We start from the raw sequence: 15,336 nt of genomic DNA, 5'->3' as shown, positions 1-15,336 counted from the left end.
TTTGATAGGCTTAGCTCTTTTCTTCTTGAATATGGATTTATTGGTTCAAAAACTAACACATCCTAATTTATCTTTCATGGATCTACTAAGACTATGTATATTTTGGTTTATGTTGATTATATTATCATAACTGGTAGTCCCAACTCTCTACTAGCTCAATTTTTGTGCCAACTTGGTTTTGTTTTTGCTCTCAAGGATTTAGGCCCTCTACACTATTTTCTTATCATGTTTGTATTTGGAACACATGATAGTCTTCATCTTTCTAAACATCAGTATATCCAAGATATCCACAAGATCCGTCCACAGAGGATGAGTCAAGACCCAAGATCAAGCCAAAAGGCATAGTCTATGGACAACAGGCTTAAATGGGCAGATATATCAGAATGTAGGCCTGTCTCCACTCCTATTTCAACTACTACTACTACTAACAAACTAAGTTCACAAGAGAATTAGTGACTGACCCTACACTTTACCGTAGCTTTGTTAGGGTTTTTCAATATGCTACTATGACTTGACCCCATATTTAGTTTGTTGTTAACTAGGTCTGTCAATTTATGCATTCTCCTACTCTTGATCATTAGTTTGATCAAGAGAATTTTAAGGTATCTGAAAGGGACTTCTTCTCATGGTATTTTTTTCATCTTCAATCTCCAATAAGTTAATCGACTTTTTGGATGTTGACTGTGCTGGTTGCCCTAATGATCAAAAATCTACAAATGGATATGCCATATTTATGGGTTATGATCTTATCTCTTGGAATTCTTGCAAACAAAACATTGCAGGTCGATCTAGTACTAAGGCTGAATATTGAGCCCTGGCAAATGCAGCCACTGATCTTACCTGGCAATCTCTGCTCAAGGAGTCATATATTTATCTACCTACTGCACGTATTCTTTGGTGTGATAATGTTGGTGCCACTAATCTCATTGCCAATCCTATCTTCCACGCACGTACAAAACATAATGAGATTGATTTTCAATTTTTTTGTGATAAAGTTGCTAAAAGAGATCTTTAAGTTCGGCATTTATCCACTAGGGACCAGCTAGCTAATATTTTCACCAAACCTCTCTCACATCTAGTGCTCATCATTTTACTGTCCAACCTCAAGGTCTCATCTCTGCCTTTGAGTTTGAGAGGGCATGTTAAGGATATTTCTAAAAGTCCCCCAACAACCTTGGTTGAAACTAGAGTTGCCCAAGCCGCCACCTCATCTCCACCCATCAAGGGAATTTTTGGAAGCTCACATACAATCCTTGTTGAACCTTATATGTCCACTACAAAAAACACTCAGTGTTATATCTTATCCAAAACATAGAAGCCTAAATTATCTCAACCACAACTAGAGGTTTAGAAGTTACCATTATCTCTAACACCTCTAAGTCTCCAGAAGTCTGCATAATCTCAACAGCTGAAACACACTGAAGTTGTACCTTATCTCAAACACACAAGAGATACAGTCAACTTAAAACCCTAGTACCTAGCTATACTTATGTAAATAGAACTCTAGAGTGTAAGAGTTCTAGACCTATGGTGAACAAGGACTCTAGCCTATATATGTAAGATGCAACACAATCAAAGAACTAAGGCAGTACAATTATCATTCCCATTGACATAGGTTGCAAAGTAGGGAGGAGATGGAAGCTCTAGGAAATTCGGAGGTGCCTAGGGAATCGGTCTTCCTGCGTTTGAAGCCTCCTGAGGTGCCTGCCAATGGGGACAAATCTTTTGCGGGAGTAGTGGGGAGTTCGTTGTTACTTGAGATTGATTCCCTCCCTTCTCCTATACAGGCGGGTAAGTTTCACAGGATTGTAATCCCGCAATAGGAATACGAGCTGTAACGAAATCAGTTCCGTTTTTTGTTGATTGGGCTAGCTAATTTTCACATAACAACCATGGATGAATTGCAAGAGCTAGCTAGGGGTGCTTGGAAATTGTCTCTAGGGGTGATCTTACATTCATTGGGCAAAGGGTTTATCATCTTTCAGTTTCATAGTAAGGCAGATATGACTGAGGTGTGGCGCAAAGGTTTTTGGAATGTTGGAAAGCAATACATTCGTTTTCAGCGATGAAGGCCGGATTTTAATGTCCACTCTCCTCAACCAGCGGGTAAGTTGGTCTGGGTTCGTTTCCTTGATTTACCTCTTGAGTATTGGCATGACAAAGTACTTATTTCTATAGCAAAATCTATCGGGAGATCTGTTTCTCTTGATAGACGAACTCGTCATGGCTCTATTGGTCATTATGCTTGAATTTTGGTTGAATTGCAGGCCAATGTTGTTCGAGTAAATGAGGTTCAGATTGAGCGCCTTGAGCCAAGAACTCTTCGAGTTTTTAGTTTTCTTTAGAAGGTAATTTTTGAGGATGGTATTCAGAGGTGCTCACTGTGTAATCGAGAAGGCCACTTGGGTCTTCATTGTAGGTTTGTTTCAAACGATTATGTGGATGGTTTGTAGGTTCAGCTCTCTATCATTCCTGCAGAAAATCTCCCAGCAGATAATCCTATTGTGGATGGGATTCCTACTGATGGTGTGAGAGTGCAAACTCCAAGCTCACTCCAACATCAAATTCATGTGGCTCTAGAGGAGGTGGGTTTGGAGGACTCTATTTCACTGAATGAGGTTGCAACAAATTCAATTTCAAATTTCAATTCCAAAAGGTTGGTTCCCTCTGATGTGGTGATCGCGTCTAGGGAGAACTCTTCTCTTGATCTTTCTTTCTCTCTAGAAAGTGATTATTTTCAACTTCAAAAAATTTTAGATAAGGGCAAGAGTTCGATGTTGGTTGGTAATCTTTCAAAGAACGTGGTTACCTCTGCTGGTCCCACGACTAACCAACTTCCACCTAATTCGGCCACTAAGGATATTGGCTCTTTTGAACGGTTTGAAAAGCTTCATGAGAGTCCCTGTGGGGCCTGCTGAATCCGGTTAGAGTGGAAGACTCTTCTACGGAACAAAATTCGGTTACAGTGGAAGACTCTTCTACACAACAAAATTCGATTAGATTGGAAGAAGTTGCAATGGACGTGAACTCTAGTTTGGAGCTTCAAGTGGGGTCATGCAGGGCCCAACAGAATTTGAATAATTTTGAAGCAGCTTCTTTAGCTGTGGACTCTAGTTTTGAAATTCAAAACTCCTTAGATCCAGCAAAGTGCTTTAATTCAATTGGTAAACTTCCTTTGGGGAGTTCACTAGTGGGACCTACAGATAAGCTCAAAAGTGGTTCGGCCAGTCCATTTGAATTTCAAAAAGTGCTTGTTGCAAGTAAGAGTTCTAAGCAAATTAGAAACCCTTCTTTGGGGTGTTCATTGGTAGGACCTGAAGTTTATTATTTGAAGTTTGGCCAATGAAGAAACTAGGGAGGATGATTTGGACTGTTGTGGGGCCCATCAGAATTCGGCCAGCCTGGAGAGTTCGGCCAGTGATGGAACTTTGCAATTGAAAGTAGTTCTTCCACCTTCGTCTTCGTCTATATCAGTGCAGGCTGAAGGTTCTCCTCGTCGGAAGCCTAGTCGTCCAAAGAAGGCTCATGCAGTGAGGAAAGTAGTAACAAGTAAAAAGGGTTCTATGGCAGAGGAATTCAAAAAGGTAGATGCAGCTTTAGAGAAAGTATCTACAGTGAATAAGAATACTTCTGAAGTTAACATTCCTTTGTCAGCTTCTATCCTTAAAGATCTTGATTTGGTTGGATGCATCTAGACGTCCTAGATATCGTTTCTAATGGGTTAGTTGTTGTCAATTACGAGTATGAACTAGTGAGGAAGGGTGTATTGGGGCAACTGTTGTTGCGGGTGAGCAAGGTAGGTACTAATTGTTGTATTTCTTTTCTTTTTCTTCTTTTCGTTATAAGATGACCCTTTTAGCGAGCAACCGAGAAAAAAAAAGGTTGCAAAGTACAACTGAACCATCTAAACCCTCTCTCTCTCTCTCTCTCTCTCTCTCTCTCTCTCTCTCTCTCTCTCCCCCCCCCCCCCCCCCCTCCCAACGCTTCTAACAATATGGAAGTGACAAAGGCAGCATAATCTGGTCCCAACCATTTAAAGCATGTTAACACAAGTCTTTATCATATGTGGCCTACCAACAGTAACAAGGTTCATGAATGCTAGCACTGCCTCTCTCAGTGTTTTGAAGGTAAAGACACATGCATAACATGAGCAGTGGAAGATCTTGAATAAAGTCTCTCTAGATGCAGCCACACATCCAACAGGTCTTGCATCCAATGATCTGACGTGGATAGGCTCAGTTAAGGAAGAAATCAGCCAACACATAAGGAGCTGATCCAGTCTGATCCAGAGATCTCATTCTCAAATTAAAATCACCTGAGGAGAAGAAACAGGAGCTAGGAGGATGGTAGGTGGGCAGCAAGATGTACCACCAGCATGCTTCAGGTGCTCCGCGTTATTCCCAAAATACATGACCCAAATTTTGTCAAATCTGTAGCAGAAGTGGCCTTCTTACTCTTTAACTGTCGCCAGAGGTTTACCAATGCTTTCCCGGGCGAACATCATCATCCTCCATCTGCTCACTACTTCTATTTCAAGTGGACCATTGGACTTTATTTATGCACTATTGGAGTCCATCAACCATCATTTTTTAATGACTATAGCAAGTTTATTTGGCTTTATCTTCTAAGTCTAAAATCTGAAGCACTTCACTTCACCCTAACTGAACTCCTCAAATTACACTGTTGCCTAGAAATAACACTGGAAGGACAGCCATGAATGAAGAATGTAATTGGCTTTAAATGGGTTTTCTAAATTAAACGGAAGGTGGATAGCACTATTGAGAGATACAAAGCGTGTCTTACGGCTAAGGGGTTTAACCCACACATGTAGGACTTGGATTAAAATGAGATTTTCAGTCCTCTAGTGAATATCGGTAGGGAGCATTCCTCCTTAGGGGGAAGCACCTGCACGAGCTGACAACAATTGAACTAGTTTTGTCCGTTTCTCTCTCTAGATCATGCCCCTTCGCCAACTAGATATTCAAAATGCTTACTTACATGGTATTCTTCAAGAAACAATCTATATGAAACAACACCAAGTCCCAAGATCTTTTGCATCTCATCATGTTTGTAGGCTTCATTGATCTCCCAATGGGCCTAAACAAGTTCTTAGGTCTTGGTTTTGGCGTCTTACTTCCTTTATCAAGTATGTGAGACTTTGTAAAAAAGTGTGAAAAATCAAAGTAAGACTTATAATTAATATTTTTTTACAAATTTTTTTCCCTTTATTTTACTACACATAAGATTCACATATTTTTTTTATTTTTTACCCAACATTTACAAAGAAACTCATGTGAAAAAAATAAGAGCATTGTCCTTTGACCTTTGTAGTAACTTTTTCAAACCAGTCGTAATAAAATAAAATCTTTATCATAACGAGAAAAGTGGTCCTAGAAGTAACTCTTTCAAACAAGTCGTAATAAAATAAAATCTTTATAACAAGAAAAATGGTCTTTCTTTCTTGCTTTCTTTCTTTTTTTTCTTTTTTTTCTTTTTTTTCTTTTTTTTTCTTTTTTATTTTATTTTATTTTTTTTTTTTTTTTTAAACAGGAAGAAGAAAAGTGGTCCTTGTAGTAACTTTTTCAAACAAGTCGTATTAGAATAAACAAGAAAAGTGGGTATCAATAGAAGTTTCTACCGAAAAGAAAAAATTCTATCAAAGAAGAAAAAGTCAAGAAAGAATGGAAAAAGCTAAGAAAAAGCCAGAGCAGGTGTTCTTGTTGTAACTTTTTCAAACAAATCGTACGGAAAAAACCTTTTATCAAGACGAGAAAGTGTCTTTTTCGAACAAATCTTACGGAAAAACCCTTTTATCAAGACAAGATATGTGCGGTATATATATATATATATATATATATATATTTATTTGCCGTATCAATAATCAGATTGCAACGTTTACCAAAAAAAATAATAATCAGATTGCAACTTTATGAACTTTGTCGAAAATAGTCATCCTGTTAATTGATATTCTACCAAAAAAAAATGATGTTAATTGAATACTACTTACAAATTATCATGACCGCAAGGACACTTTAAAGACCACATAAAAGAATTCATACTCAGCGTATAGCCATAGATACAGTTGGGCATAGACCTTAAAATGGATCGGTTTCGGCTCAAATACATCAGTATCTGAATCCGATTAGCAAAACCGTTATCCGAATCCGGCAGAAATTTAGAGAAGGCATCCGAATTCAAATATGAAACTTTATCGGATATCCATAATAATCTGATCAGATAAACTATCCGACTATCCGACTACCGATTTTCAAATCCAAATACCAATTTCCGAATATGATTATCATCCATTTTTAGAGAAAAAAAATGTTGAATATAGGGTTAATATTACTAATATAGGTGCTGCAAACCCAAGACCTCCTGTGGGAATTAGGCTTTTACCCGCACTACTAATCCACCATTGGCCTATAAAAAAATTCTGACAGTCATTTAAACACTTTTTTAACTTCTTTGAATCCCCATGAACCAATCACATTTATCCTCTCCGATTAGTTGGAAACATAGTCTTTTAGATTAATGTGTATAACATACTATCTCGATCTTCACCCAATTTTCTCAAATATATGCCTTCAATGTTCAAACTCCATATTTGCAAACGTTTAGGACAGTTACCAGCTAATAGGTCGGTAACATGTCTGGTGATGAGCAACTGTTCATAGTGGACAGTCATTGAAGGCAAATTGCATATGACCATTAAGAGCCAGCAAATGGTCAAAAGTTAGCAAATAACCAACACAACAAATTGTAAGCAATTTTATTATCTCGATCTTCACCCAATTTTTTTGTTTTTTTTCCAAAGCCAATAGGCTAGGTAGACTGAAGCAATCTTTTGTTTGATGAATGTGGTAGGCCATCACTATTGGCCGGGAAAGACAATGCATCAGAGCTCTAAGGAGTAACTGAACCAAAAGCAACTATATGGCAAGCTAGAGGAATATTGTAGGAGGCGAACGTGCTTCGTAGGCATCAGGTGAACTAGAGCCAAGGATCAACCGGCCAGTCTCATCGATCTGGCTCCACTTTATTAGGAAAAGAAGCACAAAGAGGAGGGAAACAAGCAGCTATGGGCCGACCGCGGTCGATCTGGTGGAGTGCCAACTTCCCCTTGATCCCCAGATCTGCCACAGATGAACACGCTTTGCGACACAGAGGGATATATACAAGAGGGGAAGTAGAGAGTGAGGAGACAGATGGGGAAAAACCAAGGTGAGAGAGAGAGAGTTGAAAGAAGAGGATGATGAAGAGATGACATAGATGAGAAAAGAAGAATCCGAGAGAGAGGCGAATGACTGCCAGAGTCTCTCCAGCCTTAATGTTGTGAGGCTTTAGTTAAAGCTGAAACTTTATAGTTGGAAAAGGATTGGCAATATTTTTCATGGAGCTAGCACAACATTGGTGCCCTAGATGGCATTTGAGAGGGTAAATATCTATAAACTGAGAGTGTCAAACTAAAAAACGAAATCAAATCCGAAACCCATCTTATGAAACGGGTTTATAGCATGTTTTTTTTTAAGTGAAATAAAATGTCTATTTTCGCCGATATTATTAAGAGGCTAAAACGGTTCCTACTATCACAACCCACATATCAACAATCAGCTAAGTTTAATACTTTCTAAATTTTCGTTAAGAAAAAACAGAAAAGAAAGAAAGAGAAAATAAATAAAAAATACTGCGATGAGATGAGATGTTGTTACCTAAAATCTTTGAAGCTCCATCCGGGGAGTTGACCAGCTTTTCTCAGGGCTGACCTCCAACCATTCACAGTTTCTGGGTCAAAGTGCTTTTCATGCTCTTGGAAAGGTTTTCCAAAGCTCCCTGTCTGTTGCTGCACGTCCAATGGATCCACACCCTCAAGGAAAACTGGGAAAACCTTTTGGCCATGGCATTCGGTAATCAAGGCGAGTTCTTGTAGACACCATCTTGAGTTGGCATAATTGATGGAGAATATGATAATTGAAAATCTTGATTCCTTGATTGCCTTCTCTAGCGCTTCAGAGATCAGCTCTCCTTTCTTAAGTTTCTCATCGTCCTTGAATGTTTCGATCCCAGCCCCGTTTAGGGCGTCATAAAGGTGACTGGTGAAGTTTTTCCGTGTGTCTTCTCCTCTGAAACTCAAGAACACATTCCACCGAAAGGTTGATGATGAGATAGCCATTTTTCCTGAAATAAAGTTGCAGAACTCAGATGTGAAGAAAGGGTTTAAGTTGAAAGATTTGGAGAGTAGCTAGGGTACCTCTTGCTTGATTCTTTTCAAGTTCTCCTCAACTGTCATCAACGATGGGTCTATAATTTCAAACTTTGGTTCTTTTTTATTTCTTCCATTAACGTTATGCCTATTGCATTATTTTGTAGCCATCGCGCAACTCCCTTCTATTATTTTTATGACTACCCGTTTACCCAAGAAAAAAAAAATCGTTTTTATTAGTACCGGTCATGTCTTCGCGTGTGGACAACCGACAACCAAACCAAACACATGAAAAATTAAAAATTAAAAATTAAAAAAATGGGTATTAGGAATGAATCCCCATGATGCCTTCATGGATTCCAGTTAGAAATAGAATCGGGTTTCAAATCCATGAATTTCAAATATATGGAGTTCAAGGTTCATAAATTTAATTGTTTGATTACCTGGAAATTCATCTTAAAAAACTATTAGTTATCTAAACGTAGGAATTGTGTGGCTCAAAATATGTTATTATATTACTTGCACATTCACATTGGGCACTTGTAAGGTTATTTTGATTATATATATATGTGAATTTTTTTTGTTTATGATAATTTTTGTGGTTATTTGGTCCATTGATTTGTTTAGAATGTTTTTATAGATGATCATCCAGTTTGAATCATTTTGTAGTCATTGACTTAACGGCACCCATCATACATACTGTATTATTGTGCAAATATACATTGTTGGACTATGATGGGTTTGAGTGGTACAAGTTAAAATTGCTCAGACAATGGGAGATATGAAGACTAGTCTCTCTATGGTTAGTACACTTTGAATATGTGGAGTTCATCTATATAAAGATTATGTGTACGTTGAGTGTTGATCGTAGTGACTAGTGCTCCATTGCCAATGACTTGACAATTACGAAAGTGTACGCATACCTACAGATTGCCTTTTAAAAGGATTTATTGATAAAGTGATTTTGCAAATTTGTTTTTATATATTAATAAAAACGTATCTATTTTCTTCTCTATTTTTGCAAAACCAATTTTGTTTTGTTTTATTTTAATGGTACTTTTGTTATTTTGTTCCCTAATTCTTTTGTGGGGGGGGGGGGGGGGGGTTTAGTAATTATCAAGGTGGCTTTAAAGGCATTCTGGATATGAGCATTAATAAGCTAGTATCTCACTTAGGGTGGACATTATGGCTGGTCATCTTCACACTAGAGATATAAATATCTCAAGGTCACATAAGCAAATGGATCTTTATCTTTAGAAGCTCAAAATATCAAATGCTGGGTATACCTGTCCAGTAGGGTGAGCACCCTGATTGCTTGTGAAATCCTTGGCATCATTCATGTTTCATATTGTGGCGATCATCTTCAAGTTTCATCCTTCATGTTGTTTTGCATTTGTGGTGCAAGATCTTCCTTCTCTTTTATATCATTTTTACAATGTTAGGATATATCTTTAAACAGGTATGTTAATTCTATTATGATTTTGTCAAACTGTAATTTCTTCTTTTATAGATTTAATAATATTGATTCTATGTGTTAGCTAGTTTTTCTAATAGCAGAAGCATGATGGCTCTGCATAGATTTCTTTATTTTTATACGAATTGTTCTTATTTAACTTTTAAAGATTCTTTGAAAGATTCCTTTTTTTTATCCAAAATTAAGTTTTTTGTCTTTTAGGCTGCGTTTGTTTGCTGGAATAAAGGTGGGGTGGGAAAAAATGGGTGGAAAAATTCTTTAAAAAATGAAAAATTTCTTACTTTTTGTTTAAATCCTAAAAGTGTAAAATGTTTGGTTGCTTGGGGTGGGAAAGTGAGAGACAAGTTTTCTTGATTTAATGAAACTTGTCTGGTGATATGGCAACCCAACTTTCCCACCCCCAAACCTTTTTAAAACCCCAATAAAAGTGTGGGATTTTGTGGAAAAGTATGAAAAAGTATAATGTGGGACCCACAATTAATATTTTTCCATACTTTTCTTTCCTTTCCTTTACTTCTCCCTCACCCCACTACACATGTAGCCCACATGATTTTTTCCCACCCTTTTTTTTCCCAACCCACCTTTGCAAACAAACGCAACCTTAGATTTTGTTTGTTGGTTAAAAGAGAGATCCCAAGAGTCATATGGTTTGAAAGAGTACATTAAAGAATTGTGATGATTCTATGTTTTGTCATTTAGTGTAATAAATGCTCTCTTGGAATTTGAGAATAATTGTTTAATAAAAATTTTATTTTTTTCTTGATAAATAAAAGGTTACTTCTCTATTACGTATCACCAAACTTGATTTTTAATTGCCAAACCACCTCTTGCCTTGAGTCAAGTCAAGCTATCAAGGTTAATTGGCTTAAGCCAAATTATATTGGCTCTAAGCCATATTTATATGAATGAATCAAGCCAAAGCCATATTTATGTGAATGATTCAAACCATGATATTCTTAATTTTTTCCCTATACTAACTCTTTTGTATAAACTGAATTTATCTTGTTTTCACTTCAATTGTTAAATCATAAACTATATTTGATTTCCAAATTGTTGTAAGTACCCAATTTGACTACTTTCAGTGGGAGCATGGGTTTGAACATTTAGTTATATGTGTTTTGTATGTTTTATCGATTGTCCAATACTTAGACATGATGACACCCATCGGTTAATCTCATGGATAAGATAAGATTATTGATAAGTATATCATTCTTTTATGTCGACGCCTATCAGATTAGACATGAATGATAAAAAAAAATTCCTTACGCCCATCAGCTATAGGAATGTTTAAAAATTTGAATGATGTGGTTCTTGGATTATCGAATTTTTCCTTACGCCCATAGGATACGGAAAAAATTTAAGACATCTAAGGACTTGTGATTACCACATATGTCAAATGTTAGTTTTATGGTTTTGTGCAAGTGGTCATAGTCTCCTCCTTATGTTACATGTTATATACTTATGACAGATGGCCAGTTCTTCTAGCTCTCTGAATATGTCTGATATCAGGAAAAGATTGCATCTTGATTGGACCCAATTATGCTGAGTGGAAGCGTATAATTGACTTGTTTATTGGATTCTACAATTACTCTGTTTGTATTAAAGAGAATTATCCTGCTATGCCTAGTGCCCAATCTTCTAAGATTGCAAAGGCTACTTATAAGTTCTAGATTAAGGCTGATAATAAAGTGAAATATTTGATGTTGGGTTATATGATGGATTTTCTTATGGTGGGTTATATGAACTGTCCCTCTGCTAAGGCTATTTTAGATAGTCTTGAATTGAAGTTTTGCAAGGAATCTAGCCAAAACATTAAGGGTTTGTAGGAGAAATTTATTAAAACTAAATTATCTGAAGATAGAGATGCTAGAGAACATGTGAATAATATGATTGCAATAGCTAATGAATTAACTTTATAGGGAATACCAGTTGATGATAAAACTAAGATTTCTACAATCTTATCTTTTTTGCTTAACTCTTATGAAAACTGTGAGATAAATCTATTTTGTGTCTGAGTTTAGTTGGACTGTAGATGATCTTTTATCCAAGGTTACTAGTCATGAAGATGCTAAATTGAGGAAAAAAGATTTTGCAATTCATGCTGTTGAAAAAAAAGGTTGATAAGCCCAATAATTCAATGAAATACCAAAAGAAAAAGAGGCTTAACAACAAGATGCATGATTGGCAAAAGAATAAGAGAACTAATGTGAGACACGATATTGAATTTAAGTCAATGCAAGTTGTATGCTTATTTTGCAAGAAGCCTGAACATAAAAGGTCTCAATGTTACTCTTTTCTAGGATCCAATGGTAAGCAACCTCAAGGGGTTCAAGGAGCTAAAGAGAATATGTGTTGGGAGGAGTTATATATATATATATATAAGAAATGATGATAAAGCATCAATTGAAGAAATTGGAGTTTTTGAGCTAATGTTGGATGATGGAACATTCTTTAATTTAGTTGATTGTTTGTATGCTCCTAGTTTAAGGAGAAATTTGTTATCTTTTTCAATTTTGGAGAAGCTTGGTTATGAATTTTATTTTGGAAATGGGAGATTTTTAATGAATAAAGATGGTAAAGTTGTGTTGCATGGCTTTAGAAATAACAATAACAAAGTGCAGTTATGTGGTAATGTTGTATGCAATGTGGATGTTACTATTAAATATAATGCCACATATCTTCAGCATTTGAGACTAGTTACATAAGTGTGAATATAATTGAAAAATTAATTAAGTCTGGAGTTTTGACCGGAGTGTCTCTAGAGAAGTTCCCAACTTGTGAAAGTTGTGTTTCTGAAAAAATGATTAAGAAATCTTACAAGAAAGATGAAAGGTGTTCCCGTATTTTAGAAAAGGTACATACTGATGTATGTGGGACCTATGAACATCATTGCAAGAGGAGGCTTTCATTACTTCATTACTTTTACTGATGATTTTCCAGATTTGGCTTTGTATATCTTATGAAACATAAATCTAAAGCCTTAAACTTTTTCAAAACATGTCGAGAGGAGAAGTGATTAAGTCAATACATTTAGACAGAGGTGGGGAATATCTATCAGATGAATTTGAGAAGTATTGTAAAGAAAGTGACATTAAACATTTCAGAACTCCTCATCCTCAAGAAGCTAATGGTATTGTAGAAAGATGTAACAAGACTTCACTTGATATGGTTAGATCTATGATGGCTAAAGCTAATTTTCCCACTTCCTTTTGGGGAGAAGCTTTGTATATTTCTAAGCATATACTCAATAAAGTTCCCACCAAAGCTATAGATTCTACACTATATAAGTCCTTTTATGGAAAAGAAGCTAGTATTGTTCACATTTAAGTGTGGGGGGCGCATTGGTCATGTTCCCATTCCTGATCCTAATAGAAACAAGTTGCTATAAAAAACTAGAAGTGTCATGGTTGGGAATCCTCATTTTTCCAAAGGTTACCGGTTATATGATCCTGAGAATCAAGTTATAATTGAAAGCATGAACTTTTTTTTTTTTTTTTTTTGAAGATCCTTTTAATAGTGGGAGCAATTTTGATTCTGACAAGAAAGTTTGAAAGAGTTGGTAGAAGGCAATGATTGCCACCAAAACTTTTTGGGTGGTGAGTCCTTAGATACTATCGTTTCATCAAGTCCAAAGAATTGTAAGGGACCCGCTCCTCCAATTAGAAGAAGTGAAAGTATTTCTAAAGCTACTGATATGTCAGATTATTATGTTTATTCATGTGAAACTTTTGAAAGAGTTAGTGTAAATGAAGTTGTTAAAGATCCAGTGACCTATTCTCAAGCTATGTCAAATAATGATTGTCAACATTGGCTTACTGCTATGCAAGATGAAATTGATTCTATGAATAAGAATGGTGTGTGGAAGTTAGTTGATAAACCAATGAAAACAACTTTTTTGAATGGGACTATTGAGAAGACATTTTCATGGAGCAACCTGAAGGTTTTGTTTCGAAATGAAATGAAGGAAAAATATGCAAGTTGGAGTAATCAATTTATGATTTAAAACAAACTTTAAGGCAATGGAATTTAAGGTTTCATATTGCAGTTACTAGTATTGGTTTTATCCAAAATACTACTGAAGCTTGCATTTATGTGGAGAAAGAGGGAGAAAATGTTGCATTTCTTACTCTTTATGTTGATGACATTCTGCTTGCTGGAAATGATGTTACCATATTGATGGAAATTAAACAGTGGTTGTTTGACACATTTGAAATGAAAGATTTAGGTGAAGCGTCATAGATTTTGAGTATAAAAAATTGAGCGAGATCCTCAAAATAGAACTTTGAGTTTATCTCAAGAAAAGTATATTGATACCTTACTAAGTAGGTTTCATATGACTGACTATTTGGATAGAAAAATTCCCTATAACTATCTTAGACCTCTTTCTAAGGAAGATAGTTCTAAGTCTAAGAATGCCAAATTGAATTATTCATTATTTACTTATGCATCTGCTATGAGAAGTTTGATATATGCGATGATTTGTACTCGTCTAGATATAGCATTTGCAGTTGGCATGATCAATCGTCTTCAAAGTAATCTTGGGAGTGCAATGGATTATGAGGTATCTTAAGCGAACAAAAGGCTTTAGATTTGATTATCATTATGATAAGCTTGACCTCATTGGGTATTTAGATTCTGATTATCAAGGGTGTGTTGATAGTAGAAAATCTACCTCTGGCTTTGTGTTCACTTTGGGTGGTGGTGCTAAGGTGTTTATCTTCGAAACTTTTTATCAAAACTATTGATAATGGATTGTGTAAATAAACCTATACCACTTTTGTGTGACAACAATTCTGCAATTGCTATCACTAAAGATCCAAAGTGTCATTCTCAGGCCAAGCATATAGAAGGCCGATATCACTATATTCGTGATGTGATTACAAAGCAAGAGGTTGTTGTTGAGAGAGTGCCATCTAAATCAAACTTGGCTGATTCCTTCACAAAAAGTTTGCCTTTTGGTGCATTTGAAAAGCATATAATGAATTTGGAATTTTGTTAGGCCAAGTGGAGACTGTAGGAATTGTGTGGCCCAACATATGTTATTATATTACTTGCACATTCACATTGGGCACTTGTAAGTTTATTTTGATTATATGTGGCATTTTTTTTTTTAATGATAATTTATGTGGTTATTTGGTCCATTGAATTGTTTGGACTGTTTTTATGGATGATCATCCGGTTTTAACCATTTTGTAGTCCTTGACTTGACCTCACCCATCATAATGTATTATTATGTAAATATACATTGTTGAACTATGATGAGTTTGAGGGGTGCAAGTTAAAATTGCTCAGACTATGGGAGATATGAGGACTAGTCTCTCTATGGCTAGTACACTTTGAATCTGTGGAGTCCATCCATGTAAAGATTATGTGTACATCGAGTGTTGATCTTAGTGACTAGTGTTCCATTGCAAGTTACTTGACAATTACGAAAGTGTACGCGTACCTACAGAGTGCCTTTTAAAAGGATTTATCAATAAAGTGGTTTTGTAAATTTGTTTTTATATATCATACTATCATACTACTATTATAAAAGTATGAATTCAAGGGACACGACTACATTTCGTTTCCCTCCAATACCCCTATGTATTCAATCAATTAGACATTGTATTAGTAATAAATGACGTCTATAATGGTCAATTACAATTACAATCATTAA

At 35.9% G+C, this 15,336-nt stretch overlaps 1 protein-coding gene across 1 annotated transcript in view; it reads right to left on the bottom strand.

Moving 5' to 3' along the window:
* LOC149023798 (disease resistance protein RPS2-like) overlaps positions 1–8,333 on the bottom strand; it is a 35,382-nt gene extending 27,049 nt beyond the window's left edge. Inside the window, exon 1 of the mRNA XM_089144286.1 lies at positions 7,713–8,333. Within this exon, the coding sequence (XP_089000412.1) occupies positions 7,713–8,173 (461 nt within the window). The 5' untranslated portion in view covers positions 8,174–8,333. The remainder of the gene's footprint in view (positions 1–7,712) is intronic.
* Between the last annotated feature and the right edge of the window lie 7,003 nt (positions 8,334–15,336).

Source organism: Hakea prostrata, chromosome 2, assembly GCF_041222555.1.
Source record: "Hakea prostrata isolate BN-2017 chromosome 2, UWA_Hpros_2, whole genome shotgun sequence".
NCBI classification, from domain to species: Eukaryota; Viridiplantae; Streptophyta; class Magnoliopsida; order Proteales; family Proteaceae; genus Hakea; species Hakea prostrata.
This window is presented reverse-complemented; position numbering and strand designations above follow the sequence as displayed.